Genomic DNA, 18,533 nt, shown 5'->3' on the forward strand with positions numbered 1-18,533 from the left:
ATGGAAGCATTCTCTACTCAGACTACAAATCATGCTGAAAGTTTAAGGATCTGAGCTTGTTACTTCTTTCTGTAAATGCTCCATGCTCTCAGTGGAATCTATTGCAAAACACAGTCCTTGTAGTCATTATGGTAATAGTCAAAAGTAGCAAGCAACTTTGTGGGTTCCCAGGCACTTACCTCAGTAGATACTTCATCACAATGAACAACAGGAGATAATGTGATAAGTTGTGTTACCAATGTATACCTTGGATTATGAGCATTCCATTTCCCATTGCTAAGGGCTCAGTGCTATGCTTAAGCTCAAAGGCAATGACTAAATCAATTCCAAAAATCCCATCTTTGATGGACTGTCTCTTGAGACCACTATAGTACCAATTCTATATCTCTCAAGAGACAGAAATCATACCAGTCATTTGAAGAAGGAAAATTTAGTATGAAGTGTTAAATAATAAAAGGTGGTTAACTACTGAAAGATGTAAAAGAGGATTTTAAGGGGTATAGTAATAGCAATGGCAGAAAGTAGCTACTACCCATAGTGCTAATGGACAGTGAACAAGGAATTAACTTAAAGGATGGACCTTCCCCCTCTACAACAGACTGAGACTCAGATCTCTTTGCAGAGGGTGTGGGTGCCACAAGAAAATACAACCTGCCAATAGTAAAGAAATTTGGCAGAGTATATGGGCCATAGCTGATCTAGTGGCAGAGAACCCCCTCCTTCATCCCATCAGTCTACTGGCTCCAGCACACCAGAGGAATGAAGAAAGATTTATGCTTTAGCCTTGCAATGTCCCTACAGTACGTTTGTTGGCCCAAATCAAGTCAAACTAGCAAAGGAAAAATGTCTACACTGTCAAGCTCCAGTATCACATAGCAGGACAAAGGTTGGATTTGGATTTGGAGCTGAAAGGCAATAAATTAATAACAAATTCTTATCCAATTTCATGGCTGTAACATCATCTGTGTACTACTGCCTCCCATATTTATATCTCTGGTCTATTTTTTCTGCTTTGGGCTCCAGAGAAGTATTAATATATCAATCTGGTTCCTTTGTGTCTTCACTTAAATTTCTCATAGGCATTCTTAACTTAATGGGTGTAGAACTAAACACTTGTACCTCCTCTAGTTTTTTCCATCTCAGTAAATGGCATCACCACTCAAGCAAAAACATAGCTTTGACTTTTACCTTTTACTCCACACCCAGCTGGTCTAAGTCCTGCCAGCTCTGTAGTGAAAAGTATATCCAAATCCTACCACTTCTGATCACCTCCACTGCTGCCACCCTGCTCCAAGTCATCATCACTTCTTGACCCTCAAATATCAGAAATCACATCTTAGATTTCTTCATTACCAACATATGCTTGATAATTATATGACTGTTTGTTCTCAATTTATTTGTGCTTCGGCTGTATATACCCTATCCTTCCCCCATCAAATTTCATGCAACATACCAAAAGCCCTAGGGTTTTTGAATATGCCTGTTGTATCTCTTGCTATCAGGGTAAGCCTGTTTGTGTATTTACCAATACAGCCTGACCTTTTTTAAAAAATTAATATTAACACCATTAATAATAAGATTAATGATATTAATATCATTTCTTCATATGTAATTTTGAAACTTATATAGGTATATCTTTTAGTTTAAACTAATAATTGCCTATTACCATTTTTATTTTTATTTATTTAAAAAAAAATTTTTTATGTCAGCATATTATGGGGGTACAAATGTTAAGGTTATGTGCATTGCCCATGCCTCCTCTTCCCCCTTGAGTCAGAGCTTCAAGCATGACCATCCCCTAAACATTGAACATCTCACTCACTATCTTTGTATATACCCATCCCCTCCTACCCTCTCCCACCAGCCCAACACCTGATAAATGTTTTTCCTATATGTTCACTTAGGTGTTGATCGTTAATACCAATTTGCTGGTGAGTACATGTGCTGCTTGTTTTTCCATTCTTGAGATACTTCACTTAGTAGAATGAGTTCCAGCTCTATCCAGGAAAATACAAGAAGTGCTATATTACCATTGTTTCTTAAAGCTGACTAGTACTCCATAGTATCGTATTATTTTATTAATCCACTCATGAATTGATGAGCACTTGGGTTATTTCCACAACTTTGCAATCGTGAATTGTGCTGCTATGAACATTCGAGTGCAGGTGTGACTTTTGATCTTTTGGGTAGATGCCGAGAAGTGGAATTGCTGGATCAAATGATAGATCTACTTGTATCGCTTTAAGGTATCTCCATAATGCTATCCACAGAGGTTGAACCAGTTTGTGGTCCCACCAGCAGTGTAGGAGTGTTCCTCTCTCTCCGCATCCACGCCAACATATGTTGTTTGGGAACTTATTGATAAAGGCCATTCTCATTGGAGTTAAGTGATATCTCATTGGGGTTTTGATTTGCATTGCCCTGATGATTAGAGATTTTGAACATTTTTTCATATGTTGGCCTTTATTCTGTCTTCTTTTAAGAAGTTTCTGTTCATGTTCTTTGCCCACTTTTTGATAGGGATGCTTGATTTTTTCTTGCTGATTTTCCTGAGTTCTAAATAGATTCTAGTTATCAGCCCCTTATCATATATGTAGCTTGCGAAAATTTTCTCCCATTCTGTGGGTTGGCTGTTTGCTCTCTTGACAATTTCTTTGGCTGTGCAGAAGCTTTTTAATTTGATGAGGTACCATTTATTTATTTTTGTTGCTGCTGTGATTGCCTTTGGGGTCTTCTTCATAAATTCTTTGCTTAGGCCAATGTTTAGAAGAGTATTTCCAATGTTTTTCTCTAGAATTCTAATAGTTTCACATCTAATGTTCAAGTCTGTTACCCAGCGTGAGTTGATTTTTGTGAGAGGTGAAAGGTGTGGGTCCTGTTTCAGTCTTCTGCATGTGGCTATCCAGTTTTCCCAGCACCATTTATTGAATAAGGATTCTTTTCCCTAGTGTATGTTTTTGTCTGCTTTGTCGAAGATTAGTTGGCTATATGAGGATGGTTTTATATCTGAGTTCTCTGTTCTGTTCCACTGGTCAATGTCCCTGTTCTTGTGCCAGTACCAAAATATTTAATTGCTGTAGCCTTGTAGTATAGTTTGAAATCTGGTAAATTGATACCTCATATTTTGTTTTTATTGCCTAGGATTGATTTTGCTATATGGGGTCTTCTCTGGTTCCATACAAAGTGTAAAACTATTTTTCCTATATCTGCGAAAAATTATGGTGGTATTTTAATAGGGATTGCATTGACTATGTAGGTCACTTTGGGTAGTATAGACATTTTCACAATGTTGATTCTGCCAACCCATGAGCATGGTATATTCTTCCACCTATTTACATCCTCTGCTATTTCTTTCTTCAGCGTTTCATAGTTCTCCCTGTAGAGGTCTTTTACCTCCTTAGTTAAATATATTCCTAGGTACTTTATTTTATTTGTTGCTATTTTGAAGGGAATTAAGTCTTTGATTTGGTTCTCACTTGTACTGTTGTTGGCATATATGAATGTCTCTGATTTCTGTGTATTGATTTTGTATCCTGAGACTTTACCAAATTCATTTATCAGTTCAAGGAGTCTCTTGGTTGAATCCTTGGTGTTTTCTAGGTATAATATTATGTCATCAGCAAAGAGTGAGAGTTTGATCTCTTCTGCTCCCATTTGGATGCCCTTAATTCCACTCTCTTGTCTGATTGCTGTAGCAAGGACTTCCAGCACTATGTTGAATACAAGTGGAGATAGTGGGCAACCTTGTCTTGTTCTGGTTCTAAGTGGGAATGCTTTCAATTTCTCCCCATTCAGTATGATATTGGCTGTGGGTTTGTCATATATGGTTTGTATCATTTTTAGGTAAGCCCAGTCTATGCCTATTTTGTTGAGCATTCTTATCATAAAAGGGTGTTGAATTTTGTCAAATACTTTTTCTCCGTCTATTGAGAGGATCATATGGTCTTTGTTTTTGCTTCTGTTTATATGGTGAATTACATTTATAGATTTGCATATGTCGAACCATCCCTGTGTCCCTGGGATGAAGTGCACTTGGTTGTGATGGATTATTTTCTTGGCAAGCACCTGGATTCGATTGGCAAGGATTTTGTTGAGAATTTTTGCATCTATATTCATAAGGGATATTGGTCTGTAGTTTTCTTTTTTGGTTGCATTCTTTCCTGCTTTGGGTATCAGGGTTATGTTTGCTTCATAAAATGTGTTAGGGAGGAATCCATGCTTCTCAATGTTGTGGAATAATTTCTGCAGGATAGGCACCAGTTCTTCCTTGTAGGTGTGGTAAAATTCAGGTGTGAAACCATCTGGTCCAGGACTTTTCTTTTTAGGAAGGTGTTTTATTGCTGTTTCAATTTATGTACTTGATATTGGTCTGTTCAGGAATTCTATTTCTTCCTGGTTGAGCCTAGGGAGGCTGTGTGTTTCTAAGAAATTGTCCATTTCCTCCATATTTTCCAGTTTGTGGGCATAGCGGTTTTTGTAGTATTCATAAATTATATCTTGTATTTCCAGGGCATCAGTTGTAATTTCTCCTTTATTGTTCCTGATGGAGCTTATTAGAGATTTTTCTTTTCTGCTTTTCATTAGTCTAGTCAAAGATGTGTCAATTTTGTTTATTTTTTCAAAGAACCAACTTTTTTTTTTATTAATCTTCCATATGGTTTCCCTGTTGTCAATTTCATTTAGTTCTGATTTGATCTTAATGATTTCACTTCTTCTGCTGGGTTTGGGGTTGGTCTGTTCTTCTTTTTCCAGCTCTTTGAGACGATTCATTAGGTTGTCTATTTGTGATCTTTTCGACTTTTGGATATAGGCATTTATGGAAATAAACTTTCCTCTCAAGACTGCTTTAGCTGTGTTCCACAGGTATTGGTAACTCCTGTCTCCTTTGTCATTTAGTTCAAAGAATCTTTTGATTTCCATCTTGATTTCCTCATTTATGAAGTGATCATTCAGCAGAAGGTTGTTTAGTTTCCATGACTTTGTGTAGAAATGAGAGTTCCTGTTAGAGTTGATTTCTACTTTTATTCCATTTTGATCTGAAAAGATACACGGTATAATTTCTATTTTTTAAATTGTTTGAGACATGCTTTGTGTCCTAGGATATGGTCAATCTTGGAGAATGAATAACCCATGAGCTGATGAGAAGAATGTATATTCAGTGGTTTTGGGGTAGAATGTCCTGTAAATGTCAGTCAGGCCCATTTGTTCTAGAGTTCTGTTTAAGTCCATTATTTCTTTGTTGATTTTCTGTTTGGAGGATCTGTCCTGTGCTGTCAGTGGGGTGTTAAAGTCTCCAACTATTATGGTGTTGTTGTTTATCCATTTGTTTAGATCAAGTAGAGTTTGATTTATGAATCTGGGTGCACCAAGGTTGGGTGCATATATATTTAGAATTGTTATGTCTTCGTGTCTCCGACTATTATGGTGTTGTTGTTTATCCATTTGTTTAGATCAAGTGGAGTTTGATTTATGAATCTGGGTGCACCAAGGTTGGGTGCATATATATTTAGAATTGTTATGTCTTCTTGTTGAACTATACCCTTCACCATTATATAGTGACCTTCTTTGTCTTTTATTACTTTTGTTGATTTAAAAGCTAAGTTATCTGTAATCAGCACTGCCATACCAGCTTTCTTTTGGCTTCTGTTTGCTTGAAATATTGCTCTCCACCCCTTTACCTTTAGTCTAACTGCATCCTTGAAGGTTAGATGTGTTTCCTGAAGGCAGCAGATACTTGGCTTGTGGTTTTTTATCCATTCATCTGGCCTATGTCTCTTGAGTGGGGAGTTCAAGCCATTCACATTTATTGAGAGAACTGATAGGTGGGGCAGATTTTTGTTCATTATGTTGCGTTGAACTTTGTTGCTTTTTTTTCTCTCTTGAGCCATTGTGGTGTCTGGACTTTGATCTTTAGCTTTGAGTAGATTTACATTCGTGTTTATTGTGCTGATCCGTGGGTAATACTGTTTTGAGTACTTCTTGAAGGGCTGGTCTTGTCTTAGTGAATTCCCTCAGTCTTTGCTTATCTGAGAATATCTTGATTTCTCCTTCATATACAATAGTTAGCTTTGCAGGGAATAAGATTCTAGGCTGGGCATTATTCTGTTTCAGAAGAGTGAGAATGAGGCTCCAGTCTCTCCTTGCTTGTAAAGTTTTAGTAGAGAAGTCTGGCGTTATTTGGATTGGCTTTCCTTTGTATATTACTTGCTTCTTTAGTCTTACAGCTCATAGAAGGGCCTCTTTAGTTGATATTTTGGTCAGTCTGATGACTGGGTGTCGTGACGTGTTCCAGTTTGCATTGAATCTCCCAGGGGTCCTCTGAGCTTCTTGAACTTGTATATTGAGATTTTTAGCAAGGCCTGGGAAATTTTCCTCTATTATATCTTCAGATAGCTTGTCCAACCCTTGAGTGTTTTCTTCTTTCCATTCTGGTAACCCCATTACCCCTCACATTAGGTTTCTTCACATAATCCCACATCTCTTGTAGGCTTTGCTCTTTTCTCTTGTTTCTCTGCTCTATCTCTGTGACTGATTTAATTGGCAGGTGTTATCTTCAGTCTCTGAGATTCTTTCTTCTGTTTGATCTACCCTGTTCTTGAGGCTTTCCACTGTGTTTTGTAGTTTCCTGAATTGATTCTTCATTTCCAGGAGTTAGGTTAGACTTTTCTTCATTGTTTCAATTTCTTTAGTGAATTTTTGTTCCAGGTCCTGGAATCTTTTTGCATTTTCTTTGTGTTGGTTATCCAGTTGTTCTGGCAAGTTGTTGAATTTTCTTACAATCCACGTTTGAAATTCCTCTTCTGTCATTTTAATGGTCTGATTTTGGTTCATGTCTCCTTCTAAGGGGCTGGTGATCCTCTTTGGATGTGTGCTTTCTGTTCGGTTCTTCATATTTCCAGAGTTCCTTCACTGATTTCTTCCCATTGGGATCAGTTGTTGCTTCTTGCCTTTAGGTTTTTGTTTGGATAATGACATGCCCTGTTTAGTCTATGAGCCAGTAGGTGATGTTTGTGGGTGAGATTTGACCACACCCTGTATGATGAGTCAGTAGGTACAGTGAAAAAGGATGTGCAGAATGTCCTCCCTGTCAGTAGGTGGCACTTGCTCAGAGGAACAGGCTACACTGTTGATTTTTGGGTCTTGTACCCAGTTCTTGTTACTCTAGAGAGGCATTCTGGTGCCTCAGGTGGTGGGTGGGGCCCTGGGACTTCCAGGTGTGTCGTTATTCTCCACTTCAGTGAGGGCTGGTCTGGGAGTGAGTCTGGGTGGAACTGGGTTGGGTAAGCCTGACCTCAGGCACTACCAATGCTGTTAGCAGGGGTCAAAGTTCAGTTTTCTGCTTCTGGGGGTGGGGGGAAAGCTCTTAGGAAGGGGCTGGAATGGCCCCACTCAGTCAGTAAGTCTGCGAGTGGGGGTGAGGCTGTCTGAGACCTGCAGTCTGGAGTGGGCCTTGCTCCTTTCCACCCTCCCCAACTCCATGGCTTCTCTTGGGCCTCTGCCAGCAGGCCAGACCTCAGGCCACCAGGCCTCCCCTGCTGTGATGCCAGCCGGGAGGTTCTCTGAGCAGGATCGCCACCTGGGCTGGGCACACGGCGCCCCTTTGGGAGCAGGGTTGCTCTTAAGGACGCTGATCTGCCCCTGAAGGCACATACACCTCAGTAGGCTGTTCACGAATATCCCTTCTGTGCCCCGGGCAATGTGAGACGTGGGTGTATGGGATCTGGTCTGCAGGTCTGACCTCTGGGCCCTGGAGTTTAATCCCTAACCCCACCAGGGTGGGAAGTGCCAATCTTAATTCACCCATGGGGAGCCCAAGCTGGGTTGATGTCTCTTAGCCTCAGGGTCTGTCCCGTTTTCTTGGAATCACCAGGCCGGCAGCACCTGGGAGGGCTGGTAGGGAGCTCACTGTCTGAGTACCCCTCAGTCAGCTGTAGGGCCCCAAAAGGGAAAGTCCCGTTCCCTGGAGGTGCCTCTGGCTGGTTGGCTATATTGTCTCTCTTGGCAGCTGCAGATAGGGAGGGGGGAGGGGAGAATGAGGTAATATGGTGCCTGCCGCGTGGCTAGGTCTGTGTACAGGGAGGTGCCCCAAGGAAGTTGGGAGCCTGGTGCTGCATCCGCTACAGGCTTACCACTCACTAGTGGTGGCTGTTTCTGGGCTGGTGTCTGCAGGTCTCTCCAACCACTGGGGAGCCCACCAGCAGTCCGAGATCTAAGGGAGGGGAGAGTTAACTGCTCCACCTACCCTTGCCACTGGTCTCCAGGCTACTCGTAAGGTCTCTGCTTCCAATTCTCCTCCGCAACCTCCTCCCATGGAGTCTCCCGTGGTCTCAGGTGACCATTTTTTAAATATTCTTTTTTTTTTTTTTTCAGAGACAAAGCCTCTCTGTGTTGCCCAGGCTGGAGGGCAGTGGCATAATAATAGCTCATAGCAGCCTTAAATTCCTGGGCTCAAGTGATCCTCCTGCCTCAGCCTCCTGAGTAGTTGGGACTGCTGTGCACCACCATACCTGGCTAATTTTTTAATGTTTTAAAGCATTTTTATAAAGGTGGCCTTATTTCTTAAATTTCAGATTTGTTGGATAGAAGCTACAAAAGTATCCCTTTTCCATTCCCCCCAAAAACTTCCACATCATTGGATTTTTATGTTAGTTAAAATCACTCATTCTTTTTTTATCAACTTAATTTCTTTTAAGATAAATATCAGTACTTGTTTTTGTTATATTCAGAAGCAAGTTTTAATTCCTGCTTAAAAACCTATACTACCAGTTTCTATAGAAATTGTTATCTATATCACTTGACTCCTTTTTTATATTGATTTGAGAACATAATAAATATTGGTATCCTCTTTGAAATTAAAAGTTCTTTTAACACATACTTTTTTTTTTTTTTTTTTGAGCAGAAAACAATATGGAATTTTTTTTTAATTAAAGAAAAATTACCTAATATGTGCTCTCTTTTTCTTTCAGGTGGAAGGTGTTGCTGTTTTTCTCCTGATGGTAAAGCTTTAGCTGTAGGTCTTAATGATGGAAGTTTCTTAATGGCAAATGCAGATACTCTAGAGGATCTTGTGTCTTTTCACCACAGAAAAGATATTATTTCAGATATTCGATTTTCACCTGGTAAGATTCTATTGAAATCGTATTTGATTATGGAACAAATTTGATTACTGGAACAAATGTTTCAATGTATAATTTTTATTAACTTATTTTATCTCAGAATTTTACTTTTTGACTAGAAGAGGCAGTGTGGTGAGAGAGAGAAGCTCTATATTAGACAAGTGCAAATATCTGGCTTAGCGCTAATTGTATCACTAAATTTTCTGTGTGGCTTGGGCTAGAGCACCTCTCTGAGCTTCAGTTTCCTCATTTGTAACATAAAAGGGGCTGGATGACTGTTTTCATTATATTCTTAATGTTTTTGAAATGGCATTAATTTTACTCCATCAGTTTCCATGTATTCACTATCTACTGCAAAACCTACTATAATGTAGGAATTACTACGTTAAGGCAAAATTTACTTATGTTGATTAAGTTTCATTTTTTCCCCTAAATTTAGAGGAGTTTTTTGTTGTCAAATACAAATACCAAAATTACATTGTATATAATTTTTGAACTAATTTGTTACACTAAAAAATATATATAATATACTTGAAAAATGTTATCATTTGTCATTTGACACATCTGTCTTCTTATAACATAACTTATGAAACACCTGAGATTTTTTTCCCTCCAAAAATTAATAAAGTTAAGCCCAGTTGCAGAATATAAAAAATATTTTTAAAGGTAGAAAATGTCAAGCAAATATGTTTCTCTTATAGGTTCTGGGAAATACCTAGCTGTAGCATCCCATGACAGCTTCATAGATATATACAATGTAATGAGTAGTAAACGAGTAGGAGTGTGCAAAGGAGCTACCAGTTACATAACCCACATTGATTGGGATATTAGAGGTAAGACTTTAAATAACTTAATATTTTATGAAAATTTAATTTGATTCAGTATGGCTGTTTTAAAGAAACAAAAATGATTCAACAGATGAGTTCAGAAGCACTGTGAAAAACATTTTCTCAACTTTATTTTTTACTACGTTATTTTACATCTGAAGATGAAAAGACTTTTCAATACTTCACCTGATGTCATTCAAATGTAGTACAGTAAGTGATAAGTTGTTTAATTTGTAATTTAAATATTATACAAAACATTTACTATACAACTATTATATATCTATAATAATTTTTTTTTTAAATTTTTAATAGTTAATTTTTTTTTTGAGACAGAGTCTTGCTCTGTTACCCAGGTGGAGTGCAGTAGCGTCACCATAGCTAACTGTAACTTCAAACTCCTGGGCTCAATGATCCTCCTTGTCTCAGCTTCCTGAGTAGCTGGTACTATAGGCATGTATGGCCACACCCGGCTAATTTTTGTATTTTTTGGTAGAGACAGGGTCTTGCTCTTACTCACGCTGGTCTCAAACTCCTGAGGTCAAGCAATCTGCCCAACTCTGTCTCCCAGAGTGCTAGGATTATAGGCATGAGCCACCATGCTGGGCTTAAAAAATTTTCAAATTAAAAAATTTTTAGTCATGATGATAACCTGGTTTTTGTCAGATAAATTTGTAATAAAAATTAACTTCAAATTTGGAAAACTTCAAAAACTAGAAATATTAATGAAGATTTTAAAGTCATTTCCCTCATCATTTGATACAAAAATAGTCATAATTATATAACACAAAGAATTTATTGAGTATCTTTGTTTTTTAGCAGGATGCATGACATATGACTGTATTTAATAAGTTTGATAAATGTTAAATATTTTAAATTCCTCTTTTTAAGGATTTTATTGTTTCATGTATTCAACTCTATAAACCTGGTATTGTAAATTAAAATTTTTCCAAATATTGTTAAACAAGTACACTTATTTTTAAAAAATATTCCAATATTTGTTTCTAGGGTGTTTTTTGTACATGCATAACAACAGGGATAGTTTGTATACATAAACAAAATTTAAACCATCTATGAATTGAATTACTTCATTTTATGGAATTTAAGAAAATGCTGTTAATGTATATTGACTGCAGAGGAAAATGATTTTTCTATTTAAGCATAAGTTTTCCCATAAAATTTAAATATCATATTAGTGGTATATGTATTTATTTATATATTTTATATACGTATATATATATTTTAATTTTTTAAGGAAAGCTTTTACAGGTCAACACTGGTGCTAAAGAACAGTTATTCTTTGAAGCTCCCAGAGGGAAAAAACAAACCATCCCCAGCATGGAGGTAGGAAGATAGTGATGTTTGTAGTGTTATTTATATGAATAAGAGTGGTTGGAAAACTGATGCCTACTTTCCATCATTTAGTTATGTGTGAAGCCTGTTCTCAAATTACAGATATTCTTGAGTGGATTTATTTTATTGGGCCAGAATACATAGGTGGGTAAAGGAAGAGACAAACTATTGCGAAAAGGAATGAATCACTTGTATGTCTGGCTATGCTCTAATTATTAATACTTTCCTCAAAGGACAAGAAGCATGTAATAGCAAATAAAAGACATGCCATCTAAGATTGAAGTACTGCATGCTTGCTACATCTTTGAAATCCATATGCCTAAGATGCTTGTCGACAGATTCCTGTTTTAAAAATAAAAACCAAAATTGTGTTTAGTTTTGTGCCTGACAATATTAGCTATTTTTTTTTATATGCCCTAGGAAGAGAGGTTCAACAAATTTAACATTAAAGTGGCTTAATAAAGGGAGGGACTGTAAACAAAAGTTCTTAATTTCTAGTAATGATTAGTTGGAAAACATGCTTATAATGCATTAGTAGAAATTTAAACATAAACTGTAAGAATGTTTCTTAATTACCCTAATGGGAGAAACAGTCTTATTTATGACTGTATGCTCAGCACCTGGAACACACAGTGGATATATATAAGTATATCCTGAATAATACTATGTTAAAATTTTTCTGCAGGAATTATTAGACTCTGGGAAGCTACAAAACCAAGACAACTAGAAATTTAACTTTTTTTCACTGAAACTTTAATTTTACTTGTGAAACACATAATTACAAAGAAAAGTGTTTACATTTTGGTTGTTAATTTTTTAGGTTTAGATATTACAAATTTACTGCATTGTTTTTATCTTTTTAGGTAGAAAAAATTGCTTGGGCATCATGGACAAGTGTTCTTGGTTTATGCTGTGAGGGAATTTGGCCAATAATTGGAGAAGTCACAGATGTAACTGCTTCTTGCCTCACCAGTGACAAAATGGTCCTAGCTACTGGGGATGATTTGGGATTTGTGAAGTTATTTAGATATCCTACTAAAGTATGTATTTTTCTTTAACTTTCCTAATAATCATAATTATGAAAAGGCTAAGGTAATGCCCTATCATAGCATCTCATTGTTGTAATACAAATAGTACATATGTAATATGACAGTTCAGAATTATGGTTCATATTTATAGCTTTTATCTGGAAGTATTATTTGTAATTTATGATCCCATTCCTTAAGTTATATATTATATTCTTCAGTGTTTTTCAATATTGAGTAAAGATCCCTTTTAAAAGAAACATTTCTTTTATCCCCAATATTAACCTAAATAATTTTACTATTCTTTTGATTAAATATACACCATTAATAGTAACTTTTAACCAATTAAATACAAAATACAACACCTATAAAATTAAAATAAATGACATTGATTTAATATAATGAATGATTTTTTTGTTGTTGTCGAAACCAAACTATACAGATTGTTTGGAGTTCTACATACATATGCTATGTGATTATTCAGTTTTTTTTTACCACTTCCCTCTATTTGCATAACTGTAGAACATTAGGCTTTTGCTTAGCACAAAAATAAAATTCATGTATCAAGTCCTGATACATATATTTTTTAATTTTCACAAATTAAGTTATATATTATAATTTGGCACAAACATGAACTTAAACATAAATTTGAAATAGGACACTGAGTCATATTATGATATTCAGTTCATGGTGATCTTAAGTAATTGCTATTAATATTTTTAGGTCAGCATTGATATGAAAACACAGGTTTAAAAATTCTCATTGAGGCCACGCACAGTGGCTCATGCCTGTAATCCTAGCACTCTGGGAGGCCAACGCGGGCGGATCACTCAAGGTCAGGAGTTCAAAACCAGTGTGAGCAAGAGTGAGACTGTCTCTACTAAAAATAGAAAGAAATTAATTGGACAACTAAAAATATATAGAAAAAATTAGCCGAGCATGGTGGTGCATGCCTGTAGTCCCAGCTACTCGGGAGGCTGAGGCAGAAGGATTGCTTGAGCCCAGGAGTTTGAGGTTGCTCTGAGTAGGCTGACGCCACGGCACTCACTCTAGCCTGGGCAACAAAGTGAGACTCTGTCTCAAAAAAAAAAAAAAAATTCTCATTGAAAACTCAGCCAAGAAAAGATTCCACAGATTCCTGTTTTATTCCACATATAAATGGTAGAACCTTAGTTGATAAGAATATGTCCCACTAAAACATTTATTAGAAACTTCCAGCATTCTAGATGGTATAGATCCCTTAGAAATAGATTCTAGGATATTGGTCTACAGATTCCTTCTTCACCTCACTCTTTCTTGCAGCACTTTGATGACAGATCTCTAACCCTGACATTTTTTTTTAATGGGGGGGTCTTGTGCTGTTTCCCATGTTGGAATGCAGTGACGTGATTGTAGTTTACTAGAGCCTGAAACTCCTGGGCTCAAGTAATCCTCCTACTTCAGCCTGCCAAGTAGTTGGGACTACAGGTGTGGGTCACTTGTAGGCATGAGCCACTGCCACTGGCCAGTAAGGCTGTGTGAGAAGTGGAATACAAATTTAACTTTTATTAAGAGTCTTCATCCCCAGAGAATTCACTGATTTTGCTATCACTGTGTTTGAAAGGACATCTATTATTTTGACACCCTTGAAAAGATGTCCATCTAAAACCTGCTTATCATGCTTTGATCTGAAATTTATTTAAGTAACATGGTAATGATAGTGTTATAGATTTCAAAGTTGCCAATATTTATAACACGAATTTTTCTTGATATTTAAAAGTAAAATAGCCTAAGCAATATAGCGAGACCTTGTCTCTACAAAAAATACAAAAATTGGGTAGCGTGCACCTGTAGTCTCAGCTACTCGGGAGGCTGAGGCAGGAGGATTGCTTGAGCCCAGGAGTTTGAGGTTGCAGTGAGCTATGATGATGCCACTGCACTCTAGCCCAGGCAACAGAGCAAGACCCTGTCCCAAAATAAAACAAACAAAAAAGTAAAACACATTCCTATGTGTAGTGCTTATAAACAAAAGCACCAATGAATTAAGATGAAAGATATTTAGATGGCTATGTATATACCCATAGACACACCAAAACAATTGATAATTAATTTTTGTTTCCATATCCATGCTGTGCATAGGCGTTTGTGTCCCATCTCAGTTACTGTGTTTATTTCCCATAATAATATATCTGCATAATCATTTTAAATTGACATACACTGTTCCATAGATATACACTGTAATTAGCTATTACTTTATTGAACATTTTAGGTATTTAAAATTTTTTAGTGCTGTAAGTAAATACTGTGGTATGTGTTTTTTGTACACGTAGCATTTTCTTAGCAAACATCTCTAAAAGGGAGATGAGTAAGTCAAACATAAGAACATTTTTATGCTTATAATGCAGAATACCAAGTTGGTTTCCTAAAGAGTTTTGGTGTATGATGTGTGAAACTACTGGTTTTATCCTATCCTCATCAGGTTTGGAAATCGGTATTTTTTGTTCTAGTGAGTTTTACTATTTTCTCATGGTTTTTTTTTTTTAACATGTTGCACTTGGAATGATAAATTTCTAACCATAAGTTAAGAAAAATAAAAGGAATTCAGAATTATAACAAAATTTTCAAAGAAAATTTCTCAGAATGATTGTTTGAATTTTTTTTTCCTCTTTAGGGAAAATTTGGGAAATTTAAAAGGTATGTGGCCCATAGTACACATGTCACAAATGTTCGCTGGACTTATGACGACAGCATGTTGGTTACCCTAGGAGGTACAGATATGTCTTTAATGGTGTGGACAAATGAGATGGAGGGTTATCGGGAAAAAAGGCCTTGTGATAGTGAAGAATCTGACATCGATTCTGAAGAAGATGGGGGTAAATCACTTCATTATATTTTAATAAAAACAGAGAGAAAATTTAGCACAACTTATTTAAAGTGCAGAAGTTAAAACAAGTAATAATAATGTTTGAATAATTGTGGCATTAGTATTTTTGGTCTATTGAACATCAAAATTGGTTTTGTGACTCAAGAACTTCAGGCTTACATGTATCAATGACTTGGATATTCTTCATCTACATATGAAAGACAATCATATTTTAAATGAGTACTGTTAAAATAAATTTTTTTATTGTCCTCATATTTTAAAATAATTTAGATTTTTTTCATAACACACCAGCTCATTGTGGAAAATATTTTTTGCAATAAAAAATAAACACAGCATCCATAATTTGACCACTCAGAGGTAACACCTCTGTTAATATTTGGGGTATATCCTGAAATGTATGTGCATTTATATCCATAATGTTTTTTAACAAAAGTGGGATCATATTGGACTTATATTTTTAGCCTGCTGTTATCACTAATACTTTGAAAACATTACATATTAAATATTCTATGTCATTTTTATTGGCTACCTATTATTTCATAATTTGGTTATAATAGTTTATTTCATGTTGTTAAATATCCTTGTATCCAGTTTATAAGATCATAATTAATCTACTTAGTAATCACTTCAAGAATAATTTATATTTTGATGCTAGGCTATGACAGTGATGTTACAAGAGAGAATGAAATCAGTTATACCATCAGAGCCTTATCTACAAATATTCGCCCAATGTTTGGAATCAAGCCTCATTTGCAACAAAAAGAACCTTCAATTGATGAGAGGTAACAATGAAGTTTAAAACTAGATGAAGAAAAAGATAACTGATATTAAAAATAAAATTTATTATTTAAATGGATTTTTTGCAAAAACTAAGTAACAGTGGTCTTCTTGCTTTATACAATTCCAAGCACCTCTTAGAAAATATGTTTGTCTTTAAATACATGTTGGTGGTGATACTGTGAGTAGTTTAGGGAATAATACATATATATAAAGTTGATATGATTAAAGTAATCTTTTCTCTAATGAAGACAATAAAAAATAATCTTATTTGCTAACTTTTATAAATATATGTGATGGAGTTGGGGGAGATAATAAAAATTGAATCCAATACCAAGTGCATTTTAAGAAGCCATGAGCAAAAGTAGGTTTCAATTTTGAAAAGGGCTGCCTATCCATTTGCTTTTATCAACATAGGGATTCATTATTTCAAAAATTTTCCAAAAAGGCAAGTTGTCTTTAATGGGAATTATTGGTCTTTGTTTAGGATCAGCAAATCAAAAATAAGGACATATGCACAGTAGTTTTATGAGGAGAGAGAATTTTTTAATAAACCCTCTGCTATAGATGACAGATCAACAGAGAAATTGTGAAGCCAATTGTTTTTAAAATCAAAAACAATATGGAAAACAATAAAGAGGCATATGGATTGGCCATTGACTTCAGAAGTGAAGGTTTGAGAATGATAAAGGGAAAATATCCAGAAACAGAAGTGAGGAACAAAGAGGGAGTGGGAGGTGGGACCAGCAGTGACTTCTGTAGAAGACTGAAATAAGGAAAACTTTTCTTATGAGAAGTTAGTAAGAGTATTTGAGGGAAAAGCTAAAAATGAAAGGGAATCAATTCACAGTTGAACAGATTTGTGGAAAAAATATGTGGCCAGTGAGGGTAGTGTTGAAGACTCTTAAAGCTCAGCTAGGTAGGAATGCCACTACAGGAAAGCTTTGGATGAAGGATTTGAGGTTGCACCTGTGAGTTTAACGTTTGGGGACAGGGATGAAGTTAGAGATGCACGTGAGTGTGGGAAAAGGGAGCACTAGAGATTCTGTGACTTGACTGATCCCAATATTCCCACAGAAGTTCTAGGTAGAATGTTGAGGTCCTGATGCCTCCTTAGCTCCTCTTCCAGGTGCCAGGTGTGCTGATGGTTTATCTCAGACAACAGCAAGAGGAGGTCACCTAATGAAGGGGGATAGAGAGTGATCATCCATTTTGTCTTTTTATATAAAGATGCTAAGTAGTGAATTAGAGATACTTTTTAAGAAAGCTGATCAACAAAAAAAGAAAAAAAAAGAAAAAAAAATTGAAAAAAAACAAAAAAAAAAAGGAAAAAAAAAAAAGAAAGCTGATCATACCATAATTTAATACTTACACAGAATTCCAGGTTTAAGCAACTTGCGAGAAAGCAGCATCATATGGTGCAAAAGACATAGATTTTGGAATCAGACAAATGGGTTAAAATACTAATTTTTATCATTGACCAGTTGTGTGAGATTTGAAAAATTATCCCGCCTTTCTGAACTTAGGTTTCCTTAATGGTAAAATGAGCATTATAACCCCTAACTTACAGAGTATTTCAAGATTTAAATGAAATACTATAAATCAAGAATTTAGATAGTAGGTTTTTACCAATGACACTCTTCCCTTGATGAAATGCCAAGTAACCTGAGGAGATACCTGGTAAATATTGAAACTATTTCTGAAATTAGATATTCACAAAGCTATGAGCACTACATAAATATTTGTTAATTAAAGGAATATATAAAATATGCAAATATAGATGATATTTAAATTTTATAATTAGAATATTTCCAGTATAGTGCTTAATATTACTTAAAGGAAATTATATCTCCCAAGTAATAAAAAGTAAAAAGTATTCTGTAGAGAAAGAACTCTAGCTATTCCCATAAATTTCTTTCATTTGTTATATTGATTTTTTTAAAGAATATTATCATTTATCAGATAAATTTGGTATGTCAGAAAATGTGACCTAATTTTAATCTGTAGGCTGTCTCATTCATAGTAAAACACTTAAATTTAAATTTCCTCCCTATTGCTGAAGTGACCTATGTTCTGACAGATGGAAATATTTTACTTCTCATGAAGATTAACACACTGTCATAAGTGTAATCTTTGCTCTTACCTTGGATTTTTTACGGCTTTTTCCAAATTATTTGAAATCGCTTTGCATTTTGCATTTTGTTTTTGATTTATTTTGCAATTTGAACTCTACTAAATTCTTTTGAAAATTCCATAGAAGTCATTAGTGAGACTTTGCACAAAATGAAATAATCAAAGGAAATAAAAATAAAGAAATGCACACATTTCTTTTTACCAACTTTGAATATGTTTATGAGGAGATAACATGATCTGTTTAAATAAATGCTTTTGTATTTTTAATAAAATATATTGTCATCAAATATGAAATAAAACACTTTATGAATAATCAAAACAAACACTTATCAAATATCTTGTCTACTTTAAAGGATTTGTTTCTGATGAAAATTGATAACTACTCTATTTGGTTGATACTTTTGTGGTTTTTTTTTCCCTAAATAATTTTAATTTAAATATT

General features: G+C 35.5%; 1 protein-coding gene across 3 annotated transcripts in view; it reads left to right on the forward strand.

Moving 5' to 3' along the window:
* The window catches only part of EML5 (EMAP like 5), a 149,560-nt gene that overhangs the window by 85,346 nt on the left and 45,681 nt on the right, over positions 1 to 18,533 (forward strand). The window contains exons 22-27 of one of the 3 annotated variants that reach the window (XM_012773990.3): positions 8,967 to 9,119; positions 9,818 to 9,949; positions 11,196 to 11,284; positions 12,157 to 12,333; positions 14,969 to 15,170; positions 15,837 to 15,963. In XM_012773990.3, coding sequence (XP_012629444.1) covers positions 8,967 to 9,119; positions 9,818 to 9,949; positions 11,196 to 11,284; positions 12,157 to 12,333; positions 14,969 to 15,170; positions 15,837 to 15,963 — 880 coding nt within the window. Of the gene's footprint in view, positions 1 to 8,966; positions 9,120 to 9,817; positions 9,950 to 11,195; positions 12,334 to 14,968; positions 15,171 to 15,836; positions 15,964 to 18,533 lie in introns of those variants that run through there. The other 2 variants (XR_012919686.1, XM_076003788.1) reach the window with 2 other exon arrangements.

Source organism: Microcebus murinus, chromosome 6 (assembly GCF_040939455.1).
Source record: "Microcebus murinus isolate Inina chromosome 6, M.murinus_Inina_mat1.0, whole genome shotgun sequence".
NCBI classification, from domain to species: domain Eukaryota; kingdom Metazoa; phylum Chordata; class Mammalia; order Primates; family Cheirogaleidae; genus Microcebus; species Microcebus murinus.